This window comes from Monoraphidium neglectum (genome assembly GCF_000611645.1).
Source record: "Monoraphidium neglectum strain SAG 48.87 unplaced genomic scaffold scaffold00061, whole genome shotgun sequence".
NCBI lineage: Eukaryota > Viridiplantae > Chlorophyta > Chlorophyceae > Sphaeropleales > Selenastraceae > Monoraphidium > Monoraphidium neglectum.
The window spans coordinates 20,503-34,771 of NW_014013567.1; the positions used below are offsets into that span (position 1 = coordinate 20,503).

Here is a 14,269-nt window from a genome sequence, read left to right on the forward strand (position 1 = left end):
CAAGCCACAAAACTGGTCGTGCAGAAGAAAACGAGTGGATTAGATTTACAAAACTGCATGTGATGGGTGCTGCAGCTGCACACATGTGTTCTGGAAGCATTTTGTTCGTGTGCGCGGGGCGGGGGCATACAAATGGCAGGACAAGTCCATGGGATGGCTTGACCTGGGGGCAGGGGATGCGGGGCGCATCTTATTCATCAAACATTGGCAGCTCTGACTACTTCATGAAAGACGAAAGACAAAAGCAACACACTATGCATAAGCAGAGAAATCTAACTACTCCTGACGACCCTGCCGCAAGGCGGAGGGGCGGGACACGCCACGCAGCAGTAGTGTTGACGTGCCGTCTTGAAAACGGGGTCCTGTACCTTGTCAGGCAGCCACGCAAAACACAAACCCAACAAGGCGTGCAATCGCACGCCTTGTGCGATTGCAGGAGGGAGAGCAAGAGACTGGCCGCTGCCCGCGCTGCTGCAGCAAGTGTGTGCGACTTTCCAGGATTTGAACACACCCGCACATCCTGGAATGCACTTGGGCCGAGCCGGAGCAGCAGAAGGCTGTTGGCTGGTTCCAAGTGCTAGATGATGGCTTGCGGCATGGGGGCGGAATTGGGCCAAGGAGTGGGCTTGACTGGCAGCACCGCGCTGGACAGAGAGCTAGCAATTCACTCGATGACAAAGGCAAAGCGTGGCATCCAAGAGAAAGACAACATCAAACGGACAAGGGACTGAGGTTGGATGATCATGTACAGCTGTGCGCAGGCCAGCGGCAACCCCATCGCCAGCCTGGGCAGGGGCCCTGTCAGCTGTCGTCTTCCTCCTCACTTGAAGACAGGAACCCGCCCTCGCTCTCCTCCCCTCCGCCCTCACCGCCGCCATCCCTACTTTCCTCTGCCCGGCGCTCCGGCCGCGCGACATCGCCGCAGCCATGTTTGCGCTTCGCGCTTGCATCCGCGGACGCGAAGCGCTTGACGTAATCTGCACAAGGGGGCGCATCGCAACGCAACCATGTGGCGGGTGATGAGGGCTCGATCAGAGCTGGCTCCGGCGCGCACGCAAGCATGGACTGGGCTCCGCCATACCATGCCCGATGATGACGTGACCTGCCCAACTCATCAACTCTTGAGTCCGAGCATGCCTCGCCACGCCGCCCCGGCGGCGGCCCGTCCACAACAACGCACCTTTGACGCGTATGTTGTAGAGCGCTGGGTCCCGCATCAGCAGCGCGGCCGCCTCCCCGTTGAGGGGGTCTGTCGGGTTGGGGTACAGCAGAAGCTGCGGCAGGAACACCTCAAACACGTTGATCAGGTCTGGGGGCGGGCAGGGGCGCGTCACAGGTGGGGCGGGGCGGAAGGCAGGGGGTCAACGGGTCACCGAGCAGACCATGGGAGAGGAGACACAAAGGAGGGGTGCGGGCCTCGTTTGCAGCGGCGGTCGATCCAGCACTATTTGGTACCGTAGTCGAAGCGATGGCCCATGGCCATGAGTGTGGACGGGGCTTGCTCGGTCCTGGCAGGTGCAGGGGCGCGTGCTCACCGAACATCGGGCTCCAGGTCTGGTTGATGACGTCCAAGCAGACAGACCCCGCCCTGTGAGGAGAGTGCAAGGGAGCGGCGGCACGGGGAGGCGGCGCGTCAGCGCACAGGCTCGGCGCCCCCGACAGCCGCTGGCGCGCTGTTGCTAGCCGCGTTCCATGCTGCCACCCTCTGGCAGTACCGCGGCTCGGCCACTGCTCGTAGTGTGTGTCGGCATGCCCATCCTTGGCAAACGCCGGCTTGCAGGCACCCCCTAGAACCCCGGTCGCCCTGACCGCTGCTGCCTCCACCCTGCGTGCGTACCCCAGGTCAACGTTGGGGTGGTAGATCTTGTTGACAAATCCTATGGAGGGGGACTTGTAAGGATACGCCTCTGGGAGCTCCACGCGCACGCGCCACACGCCGCCCTCGTATGGGCCTGGCAAAATCGGGTTGATAGGTTGCGGCTGACTTGAAGAAGCACGGAGCGATCGGCAAGAAGCGTGCACGCCGGACCGGCGTGATTGCGGCCTGGACGGCCGAGTGGATGCGGCTCTGCAGCTTACGAGCTGCTAGGCACACAGCGCGGCGCGTCGGCGCTGCAGCGCCGTAAATTTGCCCCGTACGCGCACACACGCGTGTGGGTGCATGCAAATCGCAGGCGCCATGGGGGCGCGGCTACTCACTGTCCTTGGGCCCATGAAAGGACACGTAAAGCTCGCTCATGTTGTCCTCGAGCAGCTCAACGTTCCAGTCAGACATGAGGCTGCAGGACAATACGGCAGGGCAGGGGGAGGTACACATCAGCAGGTCGCACGAGGTACAACGAAGGGCCGACCCAGCGGCCATTGTCCATCACTTGCCAGCCAAGGCCGCCCACGCCAGCCGTCCGCTGGGATGCGCTCTTGGCGCGCAACCAAACGCGCCCATGCCTGCTGAGGCTCCGCGGCCCGGACACGGCGCCCGAGCTTGCGTGCCACATCAGCTGGCGGTCGCGTGTGCACGTCCAGCAGGCTAGCAGCATGCAGGGGCCGAATCCGCCAACCAAGAGAACGTCATGCCTGTTCTTCACTCACAGCTTCATGGTATCATGTTCTCGCCTCCTTCCCGGCGAGGTCATCCTGCCAGCAGGCGACGCCCGCGGGCAACGTGAGTGGTTCAAAGAAGGATGCGTGATGGGAAGTACTATCAATTCGGCAGGCCCTCGGCGGTGATCAGGCCGCGGATGGAGGCACCGACAAATGCTGCTGATATGACAGTGTGTGCGCCTCAAAAACAAGACAGCAACGCACGTCAATGACTGCACAGCCTACTACACAGCGATCATAAGCTTGTAAGTGCACACATCCAGCCGCCAGAGGTGTGTGCATGGATAGCTAGCTCAATTGGGCTGCGCGGCAGCTGCTCACTGCAAGCAAACGACACAGCGGCGCCTTCCTGCATGCTTGGCACCTGCCACTCGCAAGCCGTTGGGAACGCAAGGGCAACCCCTGCAGAAATGGGATGGCTGCATGCGTCTCAGCGGGCCACACTGACATGCCTTGGGAGTCACTGAAGACCTGATCTCCCGCCGTCGCCCAGCCACGCTCCCCATCAAAGCACGCCCCCTTTTCTTTGCCGTCAGCCGATGTTATTGTGGCACAATCAAAGCCATGTGATCAGCAACGCCGAATGCTTACAAGGAAGCCTTTGACTGCGGCCACAGAAGCGATGGCCTTGTTGCAGGTTCGTGCCAGCATTTCCCCACGTCCGTTGTGCAAACAGTGGGGATTCGCTGCCGACGCTGAGCACCTGATCAGATGATTATGCAGGTTATAAATTGTGGTGTTGCCCGAGGGCTCAAGTCGATCCCCCACATGCATGAAGTGTCCCCTCTATAATGATGAGTACTAGCACCTACTGTTGGGCAACACGTCATTGGGGCCGCGATAAAGACGCAGCCAAATGTCATACCCCACGCCAGGGTACGTATCCCTCGAGATTCATGGTGGCGCTGACCCTGCATTCAGTCATGCCGCTGCGTCAGGCACGCGAGATATTACGAACGCGATCCAAGCCCTGTCGCAGGCTGACGGGGGCGGCAAAGCCACAGCAGTTACTTGCAGCTGTACAGGCAACATGTTGTGCACGACAAGGTCATGCCACCATACAGCACCATGCATGCGGAGCCAGCGGATGAGAGAGAGGAGGTGACACCAAACCAATGTTTACTCATCTACAACAGCACAGCGTATAACTGCCACTGCCATTGAAAACCCATCTGTAAACAGGACAAAACGCTGCACCCCCCTTCCCCCAAAAAAGCAAACCTGCATTGGGGCTGACCGTTGCTGGGCCGCCATTCGCAGCTGCTAAACCAGCAGTTCTGGCGCCCGCTGCTTAAGGTGTTCGATGCAGGCCGCCTTGCTGCCCTGGGGGTTGGCGAGCTGCCAGTCCATTGCTGCGGCGAGAACCTTGCCCAGCTGCGGCCCTGCCTTCTTCATGCCCAACACAGACATGACCTGTAGGCAAGGGCACAGGTGCAGGGGCCATGCCGTCAACCAAGCTAGGGGGGTCTCATATGATCATGCAGCTACCTGTACAATTTGATGTGTGCCGCACATTGCGGACCAATCGTTTGTGCTGCACATGGGCACCAGGCATAGAAAGCACCGCCAGCAAAGGGCATCCCCTTTGTGTTGTGGGTGTGCTTTCCCAGTATTGCCGACAGCCAAAAACGTTGGCTGCAAGGCACCAGGCGGACTGGCAGTTGAGCCAAGCCTCTCCCCATACTCACCTCCTTGCCATCCAGCAGCGGCTTCCATTGCCAGCAGTCCTGCAGCCCAAACGCGTGCACCGCAGCCAGCAGCTCATTGACTGTCCCCACCTGCCCTGCCGCCCACGCCGCCGCCTCCACCGCCTCTGTGTCCCGCCCCGCTGCCGCCGCTGCCGCCGCCTCGGCGAGCTGTGCGGCCGACGCGCCGCCGCCGCCGCTGCCACCGCCGCTGCCACCGCCTTGCGTCTGCCCCACATCTTCGACCCCAAGCGGCTGTGCGCTCGAGGGGTGGTGAACCAGCGGCGCCAACAGCACCCCAAGCTTCCAGTGTTGCTTGAGCTTCCGGATCGCGTGCCCCAGCGCCACTCTCACATTCTGATCGTCGACGCTGCCGCCCTCCGCTCCTGCTTCCCCGCCGCTGCCGTCACCGTTGCCGCCAATCGGTGCACCGGCCCTGAGTTGCTGGCTGATCTGAGCGAGATCAGGCGCAACCTCGTGCAGCAGGGCCGTCCCATCAACCTCCTTGACACGCCACTTTATTGATTCGCGGATCATGTAGGCGCTGACAGGGACCGGCGCGCCGCGGCCGCCCTTGGCAGGGTTTGGGATGGTCGCGCGGCGAAGCGGGAACAGGCAGCCGGCCAGCAGCAGCAGGCGGCGCTCCTCAACGGGCAGCTGTTGCGGTGAATGGTTTGCGGGAGCGAACAGCAGGGACGGAAAGCTTGTGTCTCAAGTTGGCACCGCGTGTGCACAGGAGCTGACCCTGCTGCGTACCTCAAGGCTGACACGCAGCAACGCACCCGACCTTTAGCAGCTCCCCAGACGACATCACTGCACGCATCACAGAGCTGCCAGCCAACCAGACAGCCAGCCAGCCAGACAGCCAGCCAGACAGCGAGCTCGCCCAGCGGCCTGCACGCCTGCTGGGTAGCCAGGAGCAGGATCCTGTCACAACCAGCCAAGGGCCCCACCTCCTCAGCCAGGCCTGATGCCTTGAGCAGCGCCTCTGCCGCCGCAATAGCCGACGCGCAGGGTGCGCCGAAGCCCTCCCCCAGCTGCTGCGTGTTCTGCGGCGGCGCGGCAAACACCACTGGGAACAGCCGCAGCCGCTCGAGCAGCAGCACTGCCAGCGACGGCGCGGTCCCTGCGCCCGTGCAACGTGTCGGAGGTGCGAATCGACGGCTGAGCACCCGCCAGTCGCCTGAAAGTTGCCCGGTCAGGCTTTGAGCGCGCACGGGGGAACGGAACCAGGGCAAGGGCAAGAGGAGTGCACCTGGAGGTTTGCGAAGGCAGTGCTCACAAGCGGCTTGCGGGATCCTCACCATTGAACATGCCCTCCAGCTCCGTCCCTATGCGCTCTCGGCTGATTTTCTGGCCCAGCGCGGTCCGCACCTGCTTAGGCGGTGCAATATGTGCAGGTCTTAGGCAGGGCCGCGACTGAGTGCATAAGGGGTGTGTCAGGGTTCAGGGCTGGGGTCTGGGTTGGCGGCCACGCTGGTCGCATGGCCTGGGTGTCTCAGACCAGCGACGCATGTCATGCGCTCCCGATCAGCGCGAGCCTTGCATGGAGGCCCCGCCTCGACAGAACGCCTTGCACGCCCACCTGTACCTGTCTCACACGCCCTCAGCAGCCCGACTCTTACAGGTTGCTTTGCACGCCCTCCCGTGCCTCTGTACACATACCCTCGGCCCATACCCTGCACCCACCTTGTCGCTGGCGGCCGCCTGAAGAATTTCTGGGTGCAGATCGAAGCCAAAACGCGTCGCGAAACGCACAGCGCGCAGCACGCGCAGCGGGTCTGCAGGGCCGGGACACAGGCATGGGGCGGCTAGGTGTTGCCAGGCTGCTGCCAAGGATCATGCGAGCAGCAGCTGCCGCCCCTGGCATGCATCCATGAGTAGGATGGCGCTTGTGGTTCACCCAATTGCAGCGGTTGCATCCTTGAACTGGATTTCAGAAATGACAGGCGCTCGTGTTCACTGTCTGCATCCAGCAGTATTCAGCCCAACACAAGGCAGGGGCCCTGAACATCGTCAACACGCCTCATAACTTGCTGACGGTCCTTTCCTAAAGCTGCTCACCGTCTAAGAACGTCTCCGACGCGGGCAGCGGCGTGCGCAGCAGCCCGGCGCGAAGGTCTGCGAGGCCGCGCCCCGTGAGGTCCTCCACCGCGCCCTGGTTCAGGTTGTAGAAGAGCGCGTTGATTGTGAAGTCTCTGATGGTGGCGGGTTGGAGGGCGCAGATGGGAGAGGTGTGTGTGGGGTCAGAGCAGTTGATTGCTAGGAGTACAAACCATGCGCAGCAGAGGAGATCATGATAGGAGGCAATATGGCACAGGGGGTTGTCCAAACCCTCCGCGATATGGGCGGCAACAATTGGCATTGTATCCAGATTACACTGCATCGTCCAATGACGGGTCAGCAGATACATGCATCCTGAAACGCCCGTCCTCCTGCTGCACTGCCCCGAGCCAGCCTAACCAGACCAACTGGTGGATGACACCAAGGAATGCAAGCCAACGGTGCCAAACACCCACATACCGCAGCTCCGCGCCCCACACCTGCGCTCAGCATCCTGCAGCGGCGTCCCAAACTCCATGGTGGGTATGCGGCTGCCCTCCGCGTACGTCTCGCTGCGCAGGTTGACCAGGTCAATCCAGAGGTCGTTCACCCGCATGCGCGCGGTTTCCAAGTGCTTTGACTGGTCAGGGTTGCTGTGAATGACGGCCGCCTTCTTTGTCTCGCGCCCTTGCGACTGCAGGTAGTCGTTGACCTGTTGATGGGTGTGCGCCCGAAGCTTGTGTTTGCGTGTGCGGCTGTGTGTGTGTGGGGGGGGCGGGGAGGACGTGGATGGGGCCGGCCGGGCAATAGTGTTGTTGTGGAGGGCATCTAGAGAGGCAGCACAGGAGGTCAACAAACGGCTTGGCCTCCGTTGAGTGGCGAGGCACTATCAATAGTGCCTCGCCCCAATTGGTGAGCCTAGGGGACCAGGCTAGCGGGCTCATACAGGCCACCACCCACACGACTGCACAAGGGCCTCATACACATGCAGAAACGCGTGTATGATCACACAAGTCTGCCGCTCACTGCTACAGTGTGTCCATGTCACAACAAACACCATCCTGCGCGCCTTGTCTGCGAAGTCCTTGCCCAGCATGTTGTCCAGCGCCACGTCGATGTCCTTGGACTCCTTCCCCAGCAGCTTGTCCCGCACCCACCCGCCCGCGCAGCGCAGCGTGGTGTCCGTCCCGGCATGCTTTACAGATTCCAGAAGCAATGTGAACAGCTCCTGCTCCTCCTGGGTGAGCGAGATCGCTTCTTGAACGGTCACCATGGCGGCTGCAGCCGTCCAACGTGTACCTTTATCGTATCTTGTGATTGATTCGAGCCTCTTGTAGCAGCTTCCGGTGAACGCAGACAGCCGAGTGCCGCGGAGGCCTCGCAAGTGCGCTAGGTTGAGCATCACCAAGCGCCCATTGCCACTGCAATCTAATGTAATTGATCCCGTGGTTTCCTTGCTGAAAGCGCACCGGCACACATGTAGCTGGCTATTGCCCACAGCGCCGACCAGGGCACGCCGCACCTGCTTGCCCAGCAGCTGCCTTGCACAAGGCTCCTGGTGCACAGTGCGAGTGCCAACGCTGAGCACGTGGCACCTGGCCGTCCCAAGGTTAAGCTCTGGGTTTTGGTTTGCTAATGTGTGGCAGTTGTCCTCATCGGGTTGCATGAAACAAGAGGCGCTGTCACTGACACTGGCACCACCAGAGTGCGGTACACGAGCCTGCTGCGGCTGAATGATCATGCGCCCAAAGTTTCAAACAAAAGCCTTGAAACCTGCGCTTCTTGGCAGCAAGAACCACCCTGTAATGCTCCCGGGAATCGGAAAGTGATGCATCAGACCAGCTGGTCCCCCCAGTCTACGCGTAAAGGGACTGCAAACTTTGAGGCAAAAGCACATGGTCGGCATCTTGCCGTCCCAAACAATCCGCATGCGTATCACACCGTTACTGAGGCTTACCTAGGCTTGGTGCGCCTACCGTAGTCTCCAAAACCAAAGAAATAGGTGTTGAGGGCTCACCTTGCCAATGAGTCCACTCGCCTATAGCATGTCTTCCTTACATCCTTGACGCATGAAACTCTGAGCCATGGAGGAGGGACTCCCTTTCATCTGCTGCAATTTGCGTCGGCATGTCAAGTTGACCAACTGGTGCCTCTACCACAGCGCCGTCCGCCGGTGCCAGCACTTACCACACATGACAAGAACATGTGGTTGTCACAGTCGTCAGCCTGCTCATATTTTTGGTGAATGTGCTCCACATTCGAACCTGGTTGCCTGCTGTACAGTGGTGGTGCCACCTGCACCTTGGTTGGACCCGATCAATCAAGAGGCGCGGGTGACACTTGATACTCGCTGAAAGTACGTACGTACAATCGTTCTGTACCAGTCTTTCAAGTATCCATTCACCAACGCCGTGCTGCAGTGAAAGCGAGCGGCCGTCCCGCTGTCTGACCCGCAATAGAGGCTGGCAGAGAGCTGTATGAGTCAATTTTGAGCCTCGTTTACCACTTCTACTGCCGGCGTCGCACGAAGACTACTGGTGCTTGGCGGGCGACCTTCTGCTGGTTTGGCGCGCCTTGTCAAGCAACCTGGGCCCCCAGCTGTAACGGTGCGACAGGCGACCAGACTGTACCAGCAGCGGCGCAACGCCATTAGAATTGCGCAAGAGCGGCCGTGGTGCGCCGCTGACGCTGACCTAGAAGGAGGCGTGGTCGCACACAGCGCCTGCGCTGCGCGCGCGCCCCAGCCGCTGCGCCGGCCATGTGGGGGTTCTTCTCCCTGGCGCTGGTGGCGGTGGGGGCCGCAATATTCCTATTGATCCGCCGCTATGCGGCTGGCAGCGTGCCGCTGGTAGTAAAGGCCACCACCACCTACGCTTGGCTCGTGGCCTTCATCGTTGTGGTGAGTTTGCAGATGCCGTCGCACTGTTGCGACGTGGGTGGGAGGGGGGCGGCCTCGCGCGGCCAGGCGGGGCGATCAGCCAGTGTTCAGGCGCACGGACGACAATGCACAGAGGCTCGAGTGGCGCGCGCATCGCCGGGTCGCACGGCTTGTTGACAGCAGCGCCAGCCACCTAGCTGGCTGGCAGCGCTGCGGTCGAACACGCGCAAACATCGGCTGCTGTTCTCAGGCGTTGGCGCAAGCAAGCCGGCTTGTTTGGTAGCAGCGCGCTTGCTTCACAAGCAGCAAATGTGCCTGACACGTCGCCGGCAACTGCCTTGCCGCGGCTGCTCGCCGTCCTGACTGCCTGTCGCTGCCGCGTTGCAGGTGCTGGTGCCCATTGATGTGTTTTCGACGCTCATCAAGCGCGGGGACAACGCAGTCGTCGATGTGATGTGGAAGGTCTGCTATTGGTCGACGCAGGTGGGCCCTCAGCGGCGCGGTGCATGGCTGCATCAAGGGCTGGGTTGCGGGGCAGAGGCAGCAGCATGCACATTGGCGTGCAGATGGTCAGGCGAGGCGAGCGGGCGGCAGCCAGGAGGCACCACGTGGCGCACCGGGCTGAGTAGATTTTGCAGCTGGCCGGTTGATGGAGGCACGCGCCTTCCTGGGTCCCCGCCGCAGGGGCTGACCCCGTTCATGACGCCCCAACTCCCAGTATTGCCCCTTGGACGGCACCCTTCGTCATGTCGCAATATCTCACACACCCACCTGCTGTGACCCATCCAGGTGTTGACGTGGATGGTGCTGCCATTCTTCCAGGTCTATGCAGACGCTGGGGACTTCACAGTTGGAGCCCGCTGTATGACATCGCTCAAGGCGCGCCGGCTGGGGCCGTGCTCGGGGCAAAGACAGCCTACCCGTCCGTAGGGGCTGTATGTGTGTGTGTGTGTATGTGTGTGTGCGCGCGCGTCTGTGTGTGTGTGTGTGTGCAAGTGCGCGTGTGTGCATGAAAAACGGTGCCATATGCCTCTATCTCATCCGATCTTGCCGCGCAGCCACCATCCCGCCCCTCGTGCAACCCCTTGAACCCAGCGTGCGCAAACACGGACCCCACCGGCCGTATCGCACCAATCCAAACAAACCCCGCCGCGCAGGAGAACGGGATCCTGTACGGCGCGGCGGGCGCCGCCGCGGTGGTGGGCCTTATCGTGATCATCGTGGTGGAGAAGGCCCTGCGCATCAGCGACCTGGTGGCCCTCGGCATGGGCCTCTCCAACACCTTCGCGCTGAGCGTGGGCCTGCTGCTGATGGGCTACGGACTGGTGGAGATCCCAAGGGAGACGTGGAAGAGCCGCCCGGAGCAGCTGCTCAAGTGGTGCGCCCACAGGTGAGCGGCGCCAGGGGACGCGGCAACTCTGCGGGGGACATCGGAGTTGAGGGCTCCGTTGCGTCGCGACGTCAGCTAACCAGGGCTGTTTGGGAGTTTTCCTTGTTCTGCAAATGCACAAGGCATTTCACTTTTTCAATCGACGCGCGGCCCCAGGACGGGCCGCTTCGCCGGCGAGGTGCTGAAGACGACGGCTGAGCTGGAGGCCGTCGTCACCATCATATGCGCCAACGAGCGCCAGATGCCGCGGCGCGACCCCCTGCGGCCCTACATGGAGGTGGTATCAGCCTTTGCAGAGAATGAGAGCCCCGTCAAGCCCAGCCAGGTGGGACGCTTGGCTGGGGCGGGGGAGATGGTGTGGGCCAGGCCAAGTAAGGCTGAAAGGCGGGCGCCTTGCAGGGCTGGCGTTGCCATGCGACAACTGTCAGCAACCAGATTGGCTGGTGCGGCCCAGTTTCAGTTTCTGCTGCAGTCCCTCCATACGCCCCCCTGTTTCGCCCCGCCCTGCCTGCTCTGCCATGATCTTGCAGGTCAGCGCGCGCAACCTGGACATTGAGCGCCTCAACGCGGACGACCTGGAGTACAACTATGATCTGGCAGGCCTTGCTGCTTTGAGGCGGCGGCTGGCGGCGGCAATACACAGCTACAAGGGCGCGCATGCACAATATGAGGAGGTGCGTGGCTGGTGGGGCACGGGTGATGACCTCAGCTGGTGGGGGGTGCCAAATCCCCCAGACCAAGAGGGCTCGAGAGGCCTTTGGGCTTCAACGCATGTAAGGTTCAGGACAGCTTTGGCTGGGCTGAGTTGGATAGCAAGCACCGGTGACGCGTTCGGGTGGAATGAAGATTGCGATGCGCTGCAGTGAGCCTGCTGGAGGACGCAACCTGGGGTTGCGTGCTGACTTGGCGTTTCACTGGCTGTGAGGCCTCTGGCAATTCGGCAAGATGGCCCCGTGCTGATCTTCACCTTGCCTGGCCCAGGTGGTGACATCAGCGCTGGTGCTGCAGGAGGTGGTCAAAGCACGGGAAAGAGGCGATTACGAGGCGCCCCCAGAGACACTTGGGACGGGTGAGCGGGCGGCTGCTGCTAAATGTACAAACGACCATGTGTTGCACGACGGGTGGGGACTGCCGCTGACGGTGGCCCACGCCATGTTTTGGAAATCTTGGCCTGCTGCTTGAACCCACATTAGATGGACGTTGCGGTCCCTGCGGCTTGAATAGCTTATGTCAAGATCTCCTTCATGCACTCCAGGCACGGCCTGGGGCAACGCCCTGTGGTACTACCGCTGCGTGCTGCACCCGCTGGTCCGCAAGGTGGGGGGCGGGGTGGGCTTCGCTGTGATAGTGCTGTTGACCTATGTCGGCTTGCGAATGCTGTACTTTGGTTCTGAAGGCGAAGGTTGCGCCGATGCAGAAGCAACCACACCCACGCTCGCAGTCTGGGGCCAGTCATGTTTGTGATATAAGTCCACCTTACCTATCTCAACCAGACACATACACGCGCATACGAACACACACACACACACACACACACACACACACACACACACACACACACACACACACGCACGTATGCACATACGCACGCGCACTCGCCACCAGGTCATTGGCGTGCTGGTGGGTGCCCTGAGCCTTATAATCATCTGGAGTGAGGCCACCATCTTCACAGGCCAACGGCCAGATTTGTCACCCTTCAGCCTGGCAATCAGGTGGGGCTGTGCGGCGCTACAACAGGGACAAGTGACGACCTGGCGCACCTCGTGCCTGCAGCGAGGGACTTAGAGTTACATGCTAGGAGCTGTCGTAAGCAGTGAGGCCACTTGAGAGAGGTAAGCGGCTGCAGTGAGCCTGACGGAGAGGTCGGCAAAATTCTCCTGCGCACAGGCTGCAACGCCTCACCTTGCGCTTTCGCCTTTGCACAGGAGCGCCGTGCCGCACGAGTTTGGGGTGCAGGTCATCACGAGCCTGCCCCTGGCCTACATCTGCGTATGCACGTACTTTGCCCTGTTCCGTCTGAACGCGTTTGACTACAACAAGCTGCTGCCAAGGTGGGTGCCTGCAAGCTGCAAGGGCGTGGACGCCTGCGCGCCTGTGGTTGCGAGTGCATGCCCAACCCTGCTTTGTGCGCTTCCAGGCGCATGGCTGCCCAGGATTTGCAAGAAGTCATATTTTTAGGTTCTAGTTGGGACACGGCCACAAGGCTGCGCCGCAACTCCGACTGTTGCAGCCACCAATCATCCTACTAATGACCACACAGGGCCACGACGGGCGCGGCGCTGATGCAGAACGGCAGCCTCATGTGCCGCTTTGCCCCGGCGACATGCTGGAACTTCCTCCACATGATCCACATGGTGCGCGTCCTGGGGCGCTTGTGGCGCATCCTGGGGTGCTTGTGGCGCCAGGGACACGCAGGGCTCCGACTTTGACTGACTTTTTGCTCCGACCCACGGGCCACCTTACATTCCTCGACCCTGCCCAGCCAGAATGGCCGCCTCCGCGCCAGGCCTGATGCCGGGGACGTCCAGTACTGTCGCCTCTTGCGTCCGTGTAGTCGCCTCTTGGCTCAGCCGCTCCCGGCGACCAGATGCCCCCGCCGCCGCCACTCCCACGCAGGACGGGCGCGTGGGCGGGCAGCGCACCGTGTTCACTCGCAACATGGGCACCATGGACGTCCTGCCGGTGCTGGGCCAGCACCTCAACGTGAGGGGGCGGCGGCGCGCTGCCCGGCCAAAACGTGGTGTTTGGCTGCCGCGTGGGGGCGACCCCGCACGCGCCCGGGCGGGGCTCTGGCCACTGGCCCAGGCCCTAGGCTTGTCTTGGTGGGGATCCTGTCATCTTGCCACCTTCAGCAAATAATGCCACATTTGGAATCAGAGCGTATCTCTTGATGACTGGTGACTTGAAGGCCCAGGCATGGAACCCATGCTCGCTGACGGTGCGCCTCGCCGTCACCCCCAACCGTTGGGGACCAAGCTCGCGCCCCTGGTGCAACGCTCCCCGCGCGATCTCCCCCGCAGGTGTACCTGCCCCTGCTGCTGGTGGTGCACTGCACCCTGACGTACCTGCGGCTGTGGGACCGCCTGATGGGGTCCTGCGTCAGCGCCAAGTACCGCTTCACGAGGTGGGGCAGCGCTGCGCTGCTGAACTACGCGCCGCCCGCCGCCGCTACTGGCCAGTCACGCTGCAAAAAACTCCGACGCCCAGAGTGCTGATTGCATTGGTTGCGAGCCACGAATCACCCGCTCGCACAATCAGCTGCACACCTGGAAGCTGGCCCTCCTTATCACCACACACACACACGCACACGCACACGCACATGCACATGCACACACACACACACACACACACGAAAAAACTTCAGCCCGGCGTTTCCCCCCTGCTCTCCCCCTCCCCCCCCACCCCGCCCCCGCAGTGATGATGTGGACGACCAGTACACAGAGCGCGGCCGCGCCCTCATACGCAAGGAGGCCGAGGCGGCGGCCAACGGGCTGCGCGTCGGAGACATCCTGCACTCCAGTGTCATCGACCTGGAGTTCCCGGGGCTTGGCCCAAAGAGTGAGCGCGGGGGGGGGGCAGGGGTGTTGACGTGACTCAAGTGGAGCGGCTGGGTGCCTGGCACCTGGATGCGATGGTCATGGTTGGCGGGGCTGGGGGGGGGGGGCAAAGGGG

General features: G+C 61.8%; 3 protein-coding genes across 3 annotated transcripts in view; 1 reads left to right on the forward strand and 2 right to left on the reverse strand.

Moving 5' to 3' along the window:
- Positions 1-801: 801 nt before the first annotated feature.
- MNEG_0716 (ubiquitin-conjugating enzyme E2 H) lies at positions 802-2,597 on the reverse strand (the record flags this gene model as incomplete). Its single annotated transcript, XM_014050804.1, has 6 exons — positions 802-977; positions 1,181-1,309; positions 1,536-1,588; positions 1,838-1,952; positions 2,200-2,279; positions 2,590-2,597. 6 exons carry the CDS (start codon positions 2,595-2,597, stop codon positions 802-804), a joined length of 561 nt encoding a protein of 186 aa, XP_013906258.1.
- A 1,267-nt stretch (positions 2,598-3,864) lies between these two features.
- Positions 3,865-7,602, reverse strand: MNEG_0717 (hypothetical protein; the record flags this gene model as incomplete). The annotated part of the gene is made up of 8 exons (XM_014050805.1): positions 3,865-4,014; positions 4,290-4,943; positions 5,240-5,412; positions 5,591-5,660; positions 5,976-6,067; positions 6,351-6,484; positions 6,830-7,041; positions 7,387-7,602. 8 exons carry the CDS (start codon positions 7,600-7,602, stop codon positions 3,865-3,867), a joined length of 1,701 nt encoding a protein of 566 aa, XP_013906259.1.
- A 1,485-nt stretch (positions 7,603-9,087) lies between these two features.
- MNEG_0718 (LMBR1 domain-containing protein 2) overlaps positions 9,088-14,269 on the forward strand; it is a gene marked incomplete at both ends in the record, with an annotated part of 6,840 nt that continues 1,658 nt past the window's right edge. The window contains 14 exons of the mRNA XM_014050806.1: positions 9,088-9,228; positions 9,595-9,690; positions 9,997-10,056; positions 10,365-10,597; positions 10,754-10,922; positions 11,128-11,271; positions 11,579-11,666; positions 11,853-11,914; positions 12,203-12,309; positions 12,523-12,648; positions 12,858-12,951; positions 13,214-13,300; positions 13,618-13,721; positions 14,013-14,155. Of these exons, the coding sequence (XP_013906260.1) occupies positions 9,088-9,228; positions 9,595-9,690; positions 9,997-10,056; positions 10,365-10,597; positions 10,754-10,922; positions 11,128-11,271; positions 11,579-11,666; positions 11,853-11,914; positions 12,203-12,309; positions 12,523-12,648; positions 12,858-12,951; positions 13,214-13,300; positions 13,618-13,721; positions 14,013-14,155 (1,654 nt within the window). The remainder of the gene's footprint in view (positions 9,229-9,594; positions 9,691-9,996; positions 10,057-10,364; positions 10,598-10,753; positions 10,923-11,127; positions 11,272-11,578; positions 11,667-11,852; positions 11,915-12,202; positions 12,310-12,522; positions 12,649-12,857; positions 12,952-13,213; positions 13,301-13,617; positions 13,722-14,012; positions 14,156-14,269) is intronic.